The sequence below is a fragment of the Nerophis lumbriciformis genome, linkage group LG20 (genome assembly GCF_033978685.3).
Source record: "Nerophis lumbriciformis linkage group LG20, RoL_Nlum_v2.1, whole genome shotgun sequence".
Taxonomy (NCBI): domain Eukaryota; kingdom Metazoa; phylum Chordata; class Actinopteri; order Syngnathiformes; family Syngnathidae; genus Nerophis; species Nerophis lumbriciformis.
The window spans coordinates 44,732,109-44,744,347 of NC_084567.2; the positions used below are offsets into that span (position 1 = coordinate 44,732,109).

The window sequence follows — 12,239 nt, forward strand, 5'->3', positions numbered from 1 at the left end:
ACACACCCTCACCAGAGTTAGCTGCAAGGACACACCCTCATCAGAGGTGCCTTTTTATTGACAACTGTCACCTTTCTCCTCAACACACTGGCTTCACGTCAAGGCACCTTCTCACACGCACACACACACACACACACACACACACACACACACACACACACACACACACACACACACACACACACACACACACACACACACACACACACACACACACAATAAGAGCACAGCACGTCACATCCAGTCCAACTGCAACAAGAAAATGAAAAATGTCTGACATGAACTAAGGAAGAGTAAATGCAGAAGTAAATGTTGCACTTTGTCAACTTCTTTATCTTTATTGCATTATCTTTTAATATATTGCACATCTGTACTTAGTTTACTGTATTATTTTCAAATGAGCACTTCATTCTTACTGTCACCAGGTTTTGACTTGCAGTTCAGTAAAACATTTCAAGAACATTCCTGTCTGACATTCTGACTACCAAATGGTATTTATTCTATCCAAATATCTTCTTAACTCATTTTATTTATGCAAGCAAAAAATAAGCTGTGATTAATCACAGTTCAAGAGTGTGATTCATCTAAATGTCAAAAAACAATCACTTGACAGCCCTAATTTCTATTGTTCTCAACAAGCTGACTTATTTTGAACGTTTCTACCTTCATTTGCACTGTGCACAAACAGTGTTTGGGTGTGGCTGCATGTGCCACACACAACTGGAGACCAGACCCAGAGAACATAAGAACATGTGTTCCTACACACACACCATAGACCTGTCAGAAAGTAATCCTACTATGGTTGGAGGATGTTTCTGCCACCTCCACATTGCTAATGAAACGCCCTGTTGTTGCCCAAATGCTGTGTGTACCCACCACTAAGTGTGTAACACACTTTGTGTACCCACCACTCAGTGTGTAGCACACTGTGTGTACCCACTACTAAGTGTCTAACACACTGTGTGTACCCACCACTCAGTGTGTAACAATGTGTGTGTACTCTCCACTAAGTGTGTAACAATGTGTGTGTACCCACCACCAGAGGTGGGTAGAGTAGCCAGAAATTGTACTCAAGTAAGAGTACTGTTACTTTAGAGATTTATTACTCAAGTAAAAGTAAGGAGTAGTCACCCAAATATTTACTTGAGTAAAAGTAAAAAGTATGTTGTGAAAAAAACTACTCAAGTACTGAGTAACTGATGAGTAACATACACACACACACATATATATATATATATATATTTATATATATATATATTTGTACATACATTGATATATACAGTATATAATTTATATTTATTTATTTTGCCGTTTTTGTTAACATGTTAAAGGTGTTTTAATGAATATACATGCATGTTTAACACATATAGATTCCTTTCTTTCATGAAGACAAGAATATAAGTTGGTGTATTACCTGATTCTGATGACTTGCGTTGATTGTAATCAGACAGTAGTGATGATAGCGTCCACGTTTTTCAAATGGAGGAGAAAAAAAGTTCCTCCTTTCTGTCTAATACCACATGAAAGTGGTTGGTTTTTGGCATCTTATTTGTCCAGCTTCCATATTCGTTTTTATACACTTTACAAGAAATACATTGGCGGCAAACTCCGTAGCTTGCTAGCTTGTTTGCGCTGGCTTTCGGAGACTCTTGTTTTAAAAGCACAGGCGCGATGGAGCGGCACTTTTATTGTGAAGACAGGAACTGTGCAGTCGGTCTTTAGGCTTTTGACGGGATGTACGGTTGAAATAAAAAAAGGGTCTTTTTTCCTTCACACTTTTGTTTGATTGATTGAAACTTGTATTAGTAGATTGCACAGTACAGTACATATTCCGTACAATTGACCACTAAATGGTAACACCCCAATACGTTTTTCAACTTGTTTAAGTCAGGTCATGTGACCACCTGGCTCTGTTTGATTGGTCCAACGTCACCAGTGACTGCATCTGATTGGTGGAACGGAGTGAACGTCACCAGTGACTGTATTTGTTGAAACGCAGGCACTATGAAGGTCTGTCTGACAGACCAAAACAAACAAAGCGTGCATTAACAGATCGATAAAAATTAGTAGCGAGTAGCGAGCTGAATGTAGATAAAAGTAGCGGAGTAAAAGTAGCGTTTCTTCTCTATAAATATACTCAAGTAAAAGTAAAAGTATGTTGCATTAAAACTACTCTTAGAAGTACAATTTATCCCAAAAGTTACTCAAGTAGATGTAACGGAGTAAATGTAGCGCGTTACTACCCACCTCTGCCCACCACTAAGTGTGTAACAATGTGTGTGTACCCACCACTAAGTGTGTAACAATGTGTGTGTACCCACCACTAAGTGTGTAACACACTGTGTGTACCCACCACTAAGTGTGTAACAATGTGTGTGTGTACTCTCCACTAAGTGTTGTTGCATTGCACTTCTTTCAAGCGTGCATGGGACTTTATTCTGGGATTTAGCAACATGAGCCACCAAGATGCCCTCCAGAGATTGTTTCCGTGCTCAAAGAAGCGATGAGCGTGGAGGAGAGGAGAGTGTTCATGTGTTTGTGGAAGGCAGATTGTGTAATCATCAGTTTCCTTCACAAGCGCAGGCAGTAGGAAGGAAGGCTGAGAGGAACCAAGTCAAAGAGGAACATTTCAAATGTGTTTTTCAGGCCTCGGCCGCTAACACATTTTGCTGGATGATGAAATGTTTTCCCTGTAATTATTGCTGATGAACAATATTCAATTCAAGCACTAACCATAATGTATATCATGTATAGTAAGTAACCCTTTCCAAGTCAATAGTCTAACTCTTATAAATGTGTACGGTTGTAATTGGAGGTTAGGAACCTTGGATTATGTCATTAAATCAACAAACTAAAATGACTCTCAATCTCTTTTAGCAATTCCACTTCAATAAATATTAAACATAATAAAGTTCTGTTTCTTCCCTCGTTGTAAAAAGTGTATTTTGCCAAGATCAACCACCATATATTCCGCATACTGGCCTAATCTTTCTCATTGGCTTAAAGCTGACATATTCCCCACAGTGAGATATTTGCTTTGCAATGATCTTTTTTCCTCATCATTGTTGTTGCCTTGCCATGACAAGCACGGCCCTATGGCAACTTCCTTTCATTGAGATTGTGGATGACCAACAGGAGGGTTTACTCGGTTCATTTAAATCTGCCATTGAATAAATGCACTCAGATACTGAGAGTGCTGCACAGAGTGAACCCTCTTGTACCATGTTTGCAAGCAAAAGACGCAGAAAACAAATACCGTATTTTCCGCACCATAAGGCGCCCTGGGTTAAAAGCCGCGCCTTCAATGAACGGCATATTTCAAAACTTTGTCCACCTATAAGCCGCCCCGTGTTGTAAGCCGCATCTAACTGCGCTAAAGGAATGTCAAAAAAACAGTCAGATAGGTCAGTCAAACTTTAATAATATATTAAAAACCAGCGTTCTAACAACTCTGTTCACTCCCAAAATGTACGCAAATGTGCAATCACAAACATACGTATATCAACATGGACAGAGCTGCGTGAAAAAAGCCACCCGGCCTCTTCGCGTAAACTTAAACTTACCTTAACCACTCGCTCATCTTTTCTTCATCCATCCCTTCGAGTTAGCTTTTATGATGACGCCGGCTGGAAAGGTCTCTTTTGGCAAGGTCTTCCTTTTGAATATCACCATGGGTGGAAGTTTCTGGCCATTAGCATGGCAAGCTAGAACCACAGTGAAGGATGACTTCTCTTTCCCTGTGGTGCGAATATTCACCGTACGTGCTCCCGTTGTATCCACAGTGCGGTTCACAGGAATATCAGTTGCTGTGAAATAGTAATCCGTGTGCGGATGGAGAGATTGCGTCTTTTCATGAACCGGATCCCTGTCGCTTAGTAGGAGCCATTTTGTGGTCTTTACAGATGTAAACACACAAAGGAAATGAAACGTACGGTAATATCCGCGCGCTTTTTCTTCTTCTACGCGGGCGGGTGGTTGCTTACAGTAGAAGAAGAAGCGCTTCCTGTTCTATGGGGGCGGGTGCTTACCTTGGCGGTTGCTTGCGTAGAAGAAGAAGCGCTTCCTGTTCTACCGGGAAAAAAGATGGCGGCTGTTTACCGAAGTTGCGAGATCGAAACTTTATGAAAATGAATCGTAATATTAATCCATATATAAAGCGCACCGGGTTAAAAGCCGCACTGTCAGCTTTTGAGTAAATTTGTGGTTTTTAGGTGCGGCTAATAGTGCGGAAAATACGGTACATATGAACATGGCAATTTATCCATGCTGGCAACCTTTTCATTTTCCTTTATTCTTCAATTACTTGCTTTTGTCAAAACTTGGTCCTGGGTGTTAGCTTTTCCGGGATGCAACGGAAAGTTGGCTCGGGCGAGACGGGAATGTGAGTACATTTTTTTTATTGAAACACTAGAACTACAAAAAAGGATCAAACAAAAGCGCGCACAGTGGCGGAGAATAAACTATGAAACCAAAAGACTATAGCAAAAAAGTACAAATGAAAAGCACGCACAGTGGCGGAGAACAAACTATGAAAAACAAAAAGACTATAAACATGGAACAAAAACATACTTTGACAAGGGACATGAAGCAGGATCTTAGAGGATGAAGAGAGTACATAAGCATAAATGTGGAGAGGTCGTCAGAACGACAAACTGAAAAGAATGAACTTAAATACTATGGACATGATTAGTGAAAGCAGGTGCGTGACTCAAAACGTGAAACAGGTGCGTGACGTGACAGGTGAAAACTAATGGTTGCTATGGTGACAAAACAAAAGTGCACAAAAAGTCCAAAACCCAAAACGAACATGACCAAAACAAAAACATGATCACACAGACATGACAGCTTTATTGATTATTGATCCAGGCCTCTTTTAGTTGCATTTTACACCAGTGGTTCTCAACCTTTGTAATACCCCTTGTGGAATATGTAAACCCTATTCCCGTAAGAATATTTAAAAAATTTGAATAATTTCTCTCCAGAATCGCCTTTGTTTGAGACAAAGAAAAAAAACAAATAGGGTTGCTCAAAAAAATTAATTCACCTCCAAATCGCCATATTTATTTCATCTCATTCTGAATCAATTCATACATTTTTTAAATGTTTTGGGCCACATGTGCACTTCCTCACTGCACGTGTCATACCACTTCCTCGCTGCACGTGACATACCACTTCCTCGCTGCACGTGACATACCACCCCCTCGCTGCACGTGTCATACCACTTCCTCGCTGCACGTGTCATACGTCAGCAGCCAACAGAAGCTTTTGCATCACCCGTTTGGAAAAGGTGTTATTATATTTTTTTTCCAAATAATATATTGAGAGAATCCGTCTAAATTGGGAATCATGTTAGTTCATTCTGAATCAACTCGTAAATTCAGCATTCTGGCTTGTTGATAGACTAAATCGTCACTCCGAGAATCAGAATTGAATCTTAAGTTGTTCAGATTTGCATCCCTAAAAAAGCTATTTGATGAAAAATGTGCCTCATTGTAACGATGACATTTGAAGGCAGCTCAAATCAAATGTAATATATTTGAGGACAGACTGAACATGCATGGCACAATAATACAGCTTTTAGTGCAATGAAGGGTAAAATGGAATTTTAACCTGTCCATCCATCCATTTTCTACCGCTTGTCCCTTTCGGCGTCGCGGGGGGTGCTGTGAGTGACCCACTTGACTGAAGTGATGCTGAGGGGACTTAAGAAAGTGTGTCAATGAAGAAGGCAGTAAAACAAGAAAACCAACAGAGCTTGTTGTCTGTGGCCTGTGGTCAATGAAAGAGGTCTAGCACCATGTGGCCTGTGGTCAATGAAAGAGGTCTAGAACCATGTGGCCTGTGGTCAATGAAAGAGGTCTAGAACCATGTGGCCTGTGGTCAATGACAGAGGTCTAGCACCATGTGGCCTGTGGTCAATGAAAGCGGTCTAGCACCATGTGGCCTGTGGTCAATGAAAGAGGTCTAGCACCATGGGGCGATTGTGAGGTCTAGAATGAGTTGGGTGGGTGGCTCACAAAATCAGAGGGGCACTGGATTCATGTTCTTAAGCAAGAAAAACTTCAGTCAAGAAGCATACAGGGTCTCTATTTCAACATGGCTGAAGTGATATTAGCCATATTGAAATAGTCAAGTCTTATTTAGGAGGTCATTTACAGAACAAGAGTTGACTCCAATTAATGTTTGGACCTCCACACATTGACCATACTATCACTGCAATGTAGACTTATAGTTCATCATCATTTCTTTGTATTCCTTTCATGAAAACACATTTATACAAGCCATGTACAGTTCACACTTTCATTCTTTGTTTTTTGTTTCTTATACATTTCCATGCTCAGAAAGGAATCTAATTTGTTTTACCATTCACAGAAATTGTGGCAAGATGACAGTGGCACAACAACGAAGGAGCGAACCTTGAAGACGGTCAGTTTCCAGGAATCAGTCAGCATCATAACTGACGGACCACTTATCATGGAAGTGGAGAGCCAGCAGATCCAGCATGGCGGCCTCAGCAGACCTACTGACCAAGGCCACAGTGACAGTGAGCTAGAACAGGTCAGCAGATTCTCACACAATATCAACTTTTGGGTTAGCAAGCGTTATAATCACATAAACACTGAATGTCCTTTTCAATCTGCAGTTGTCATTCACTGTTGGTCCATTTCTCTTGTGGAAGGATGTTGTAGATACCACACTATTGGAAGGATGTTGTAGATACCACACTATTGGAAGGATGTTGTAGATACCACACTATTGGAAGGATGTTGTAGATACCACACTATTGGAAGAATGTTGTAGATACCACACTATTGTAAGGATGTTGTAGATACCACACTATTGGAAGGATGTTGTAGATACCACACTATTGGAAGGATGTTGTAGATACCACTCTATTGGAAGGATGTTGTAGATAACACAGTATTGGAAGGATGTTGTAGATACACTATTGGAAGGATGTTGTAGATACCACTCTATTGGAAGGATGTTGTAGATACCACACTATTGGAAGGATGTTGTAGATACCACACTATTGGAAGGATGTTGTAGATACCAATCTATTGGAAGGATGTTGTAGATACCACACTATTGGAATGATGTTGTAGATACCACTCTATTGGAAGGATGTTGTAGATACCACACTATTGGAAGGATGTTGTAGATACCACACTATTGGAAGGATGTTGTTGATACCACACTATTGGAAGGATGTTGTAGATACCACACTATTGGAAGGATGTTGTAGATACCACACTATTGGAAGGATGTTGTAGACACCACACTATTGGTTAATAAAAGTACTGTTAGTACACATCTTGACTAACTGGTTAATAAAAGTACTGTTAGTACCCATCTTGACTAACTGGTTAATAAAAGTATTGTTAGTACCCATCTTGACTAACTGGTTAATAAAAGTGTTTACAGTACATGTAACGATCTGGTGTGGTGGATCCCAAGGATGCAGAGACGTTTAGCGTGCTGTCAATAGTCTTTCTCTTTATCCAAGAGGTAGCACACAATAGCAAAAACAAAGGCGATGGTGGCAAGCACACAAAAACACAGCATGTAAAAACTACCAATATAAATTACCTACAAAACACCAAAAGCGCTAGACAAGGCTAGGAGAAATACTTCATGAAAGAAGTAATACTGAAAAAAACAAAGTACAAAACAAAGGCGCTAGGAATAATACAAGCAAACCTGAGATGATGCACAAGACCAACTAGTGAGTCCGCTGGCGAGTCAAAATACAAATGCGTCTGAAGAAAGCAGTAGACAAAGTTCCGGCGCTCACAGGCCGGTTAAATAGGCTGCCCCTAATCCATGTCAGGTGTGAGCTGCTGCTGCCTGGCGCCAGCTGCACTCCATGCTGAGGACGAGAGAGAGAGAGAGTGAACATGGTGTGCAGACAAAACAGAAATGAGCAAGCAAATGTCAGATGACCACAGGACACTTGTCATTCACTTCCATTTTCAGTGAATCTGCCTCAAAAATGAGTATACGTCTACTTTCACCAGAAAATATCTCCAGATATATATTGAATATGGAGTTTAAGCAAAAATATATCCAGATATACTTCTTCCTCCATATCGCCCAGCCCTATCTCCAAGAAATGATTTTGGGAGATTCTCTCTGGGATTTCCAGCCAAGCTGATCAGCAGGCGCCCGCATTTGTTGCCATGACTGGCAAGGCAACATTGGAGGTCAATATATCGCTTGATGATATATTGACTTACAAATTGTTGTTGCCATTATTTGTATAATGGACAGTTGTGTTTGGTCCAGCTGGCAGGGGACATTTTTTCAGGATTATTTGGACAAGCTCTCCATTAATGTCGAAATAGCATGGCTCCACCTTTATAGCGTCAAAGTCACTTTCATCTTAATCTCTCGGCCACCCTTCCTTCGTGCTCGCTTCTATAAGCAACAGTTCATCCTCAGTACATTCAGCTTCAAAAATATAAGGTTGTGAGTCTTCATATGTCCAAAAATAGTCTCCTTTTAGAAATGCTATTTTTTAAACAGTATTAAATGGCAGCATGTCTTTAGCGATGTATTTAACCACACATTTTATGAGTGCTCACTATTTTGCTGTGTTATGTTTACACTGACATGTCTTGTTCACCAAACGCAACATGTATTTGGACTGTGGAGTGCTCGTGTTTCAAGTGGGCGTGCAGGTTTGTTGTATTGGCAAACTGGCTCCTTGGTGCTGATGGGCTTATCTTGTTCCAACTGAAATATTCCCAGACTGGTGTGCTGGCATTTGGTTTTGTGATCATTTTGTCCATGTTAGCTGCTACATGCTAACTAGTTGCACTGTGTGATGCTAGCCAGCACAAAGACACTTAATGAGGACATGATAATTCCCCCTTCTTTTCATTCCGCTATGGCACAAAGGAGTGGAGCTGCTGAAGCATTTGAAACTTAGACCTAATTTTCATTTATCATCAGTTAATTGACTAACTGAATATTGGCCCAGGTTTATGACTCGCTGTATTAGAGGCGCTATAATTTGTACTAACATTCCTTTTTGAAATCAACTGTTCAAGAGGAACAAGTTAAGTCCAAAGCGTCTGTCTTTTATGTTAGACTAGACCACGACACAGGGACTGGAACACTAACAAACACAAACTAAGCCAAGGAAAGCATAACCTCTTTGGCGGCGGTAATAAAGCACGCCACGTTCGTCTTGAGCGTTCTAAGCTAAAACAGACTCAGTCAAGCCGCACCACGCCGAGAGAAAATATATTTGATGCTAAGCATCAATTTGTGAGGTACTTACATTATTTAAAGTTTAAATTGTTAACTTTTCTGAGGAACTGTATTTTCCAAAATAATATTAAAACATGTCCACTTAAAGGTTGAAAGACATTAAATTGGACATTATTGTTTTACATTTTCTACCATGGCATTCATACATGCTAGATACTTAGAATATTTCAAATGGAGAATGAAAATTAGTAGCAAGTCCCAATGATGTTAAATATGTTATCAACATGAGTTTATTTTGTGGGGCCGATATTTCATGAGCTTAATCCAGTTTTCTGAAAGTCCAAGTTCATTTTTCAATGATATACATCAGCTTTAGCTATTGGATGGTAATTATTTGCACAGTCAACTTACCAGCCCTTTCAGGCTAGTCAGAGTCACTCAACTGGAACCATCTGGTTATTGTCCAGTCGCATGACTAGAGATTCATTTTTTAGACGCCACACCAACAACTCATTCAATCTTGGTTCATATGCGTCCTCGGATGACAAATGACTTAAGTCATCAGACGATGTGTTGTCAGATAGTCCAGGCTCACTTGTGTCTGTAGAAGACAAATCATTTAGGTCAATGAACAATGCGGAGCTGCTGTCTGCTTGAAATGGATTGTTCAGTTGGAACATAGTTTTGTCGTCTGGTACCAGACTTTTATCTTCCTTTTCCCTGTCAATCTCGTTCCTCAAATGGTTTTCCCAAAAACTGTGTTCTGGTTCCTGTTTTGTCCAAGGCAATGTAGTCTCGTGCTCTTTTTTACTTTCGGTTTGGACCTCATTGGTCAAATATTCCACCTGGTCCCAGAGAATCTTGTTTTCATTCCCTTCTGATTTCAGCTTGGCAGAAATATCAGCTAATTTTCGTCCTTGACAGCTTATCAGTTCTTTTGCCATTTTGAGCTGCCCCTTCAGGTCCAACACTTGATTTTCCAGAGAGGCCTTGTCTTCCTTACAGAAAACTTTGATGAGCTTCTGCTTGGCCGAGCAATACCTGCCACAGGTTAAGTTCCTCACTCGTGACAACATGTTTTCTGGCGGAGGAGCAGCACTTACATCAGGATGTTTTTAGTCTCAACTGATCTTGAACAGTCTGAAATGACTACAAACGTGCCTGGCTACAATAACTGCTTACAGAGCTGTGATGTCATAGTACAAAGGTCATTCCAAACCTTTGTGAAGTCAGGCTTTTTGGGTCCCCTGGCATTGCCATGACAACCGGATACCTTAAATAAGTAGAAACTGACATTTCTGTCCATCACACATTCAATCCACTTTATTTTTATAGAAGTTTAAAAACTGCCTTACAATAATGAAAACAAATAAAAACGCAAGACACACGCATGAAATCTAATTATGCGTTATTCATGCTCCGGCACCCCCGCGAACCCAAAAGCGACAAGCGGTAGAAAATGGATGGATGGATAAGTTACTTCCAAAATCTGAAGCACTTGGAACTGCTGACTGAGGGTTTTGCTATGAAACATTGATCTCAGGACTGCTTTTTGTTCTACCATTGATTGTCTTACCCTAAAAGGTACTAGTTGCCGTAGATTTAAAGCTGAACTTAATTTAGTCCTGGCGTCTATCACTCCACCGGAGCCATTTGGTTACTGTCTTGCCGCGTTTCCACAATTTCTTTTTGTAGTTCCCTCCACAAACACTTCTCATTAGGAAGCAGATGAGGTGTTTCATCAAAAACCAAATCACTTGACTCCAATAAAAACCTGCATCCAATTTGGAACTGATTGTTTTCCTTCACTTTGTTCTCCATTTCTTTCGGGATCATTTGGCATTTTTTCCTGAAGATTTGGTTTTCTGTTTTCTGTAGTTGGTGCACTAGTTTGGCCTCATCCTCTTTGGCTTTGCGTCGGATTTTGACCTCACTGGTCCAATATTCTACCTGCTCGCAGACAATCTTGCTTTCAATGCCCACTGATTTCAGTTCGGCAGAAAAATCTGCACCGTTTTGTCCTCGACAGCTTTTCTGTTCTTTTGCCATTTTGAGTTGAGAGTTCCAGTCCTCCACACATTCCTTGTCTTCCTCACAGAAAACGCTGAGAAGCTTTTCTTTGGCTGAGTGATACCTGCCAAAGGCTAATTCTTTCACTCGCGACAACATTTTGTTTTGCTGAAGAGATGCGCTCACGTCAGGATGTTTGTGAAGTAAATTGGATTTTGATGATCTCAACTGATCGTGACCCGTCAGTCATCACTACAGAAGCGCTCAGTTTGAAACTGTCAGCCTTTAGTACAAAAGCGCTTGGTTAACTGCATGCAGACTGTGATGTCATTGTACAAAGGACATTCCAAACCTTTGTAAAGTCAGACCTTCCTAGTCCCTTGCATCACCATGGCAACATGAAACTTTGGAATAGTTTGATTGATATGGTGCGGAACAAATTAATTTGTACGCATGGTGTGCCCAACATTTGGTGATTTTGTCACATCCAACCAAATTCAATCCACTTTATTTGTATAGCACATTTTAAAAATGGTTTCTCATACAAAGTGCTGCACCGCAAAAGTGAAAATACGAAAATAAAACACGTAGAATCTTTTACGTCATTTAAGTCACTTTCAAAATCTTGAGCCGCTTGGACTGCTTGTGGTGAGGGTTGTGGTATCAGGCATTCACCTTTTCCACGAGGGTTGTGGTATCAGGCAAGCACCTTTTGCACAATTTTGTATTAGCTAAAAGGCATACAGTTGCTGTCGATTTAGAGATCAATATTCATTGATTTTCCTCTTATTACTCGATCGGAGCCATCTGGTTGATATCTTGCCGCATTTCTATGACTTCTTTTTGTAGTTCCCTCCACAGGCATTTCTCCTTGGAAAACAGATTAGGCTTCTCAAGAAAATTCAAATCACTTGACTCCACTGAAAACGTGCATCCTATTTGGAAGGGATTGCTCTGATGCTGTTGTAGCATATTTCCCCTCTTGTCCTTAATTTTGTGCTCCTTTTCTTTGA

At 40.5% G+C, this 12,239-nt stretch overlaps 1 protein-coding gene across 3 annotated transcripts in view; it reads left to right on the forward strand.

The window, feature by feature from the left end:
- The window catches only part of palm2akap2 (PALM2 and AKAP2 fusion), a 129,009-nt gene that overhangs the window by 101,843 nt on the left and 14,927 nt on the right, over positions 1 to 12,239 (forward strand). For all 3 annotated transcript variants that reach the window (XM_072915379.1, XM_072915380.1, XM_072915381.1), the window contains one exon: positions 6,373 to 6,558. In XM_072915379.1, the coding sequence (XP_072771480.1) occupies positions 6,373 to 6,558 (186 nt within the window). The remainder of the gene's footprint in view (positions 1 to 6,372; positions 6,559 to 12,239) is intronic.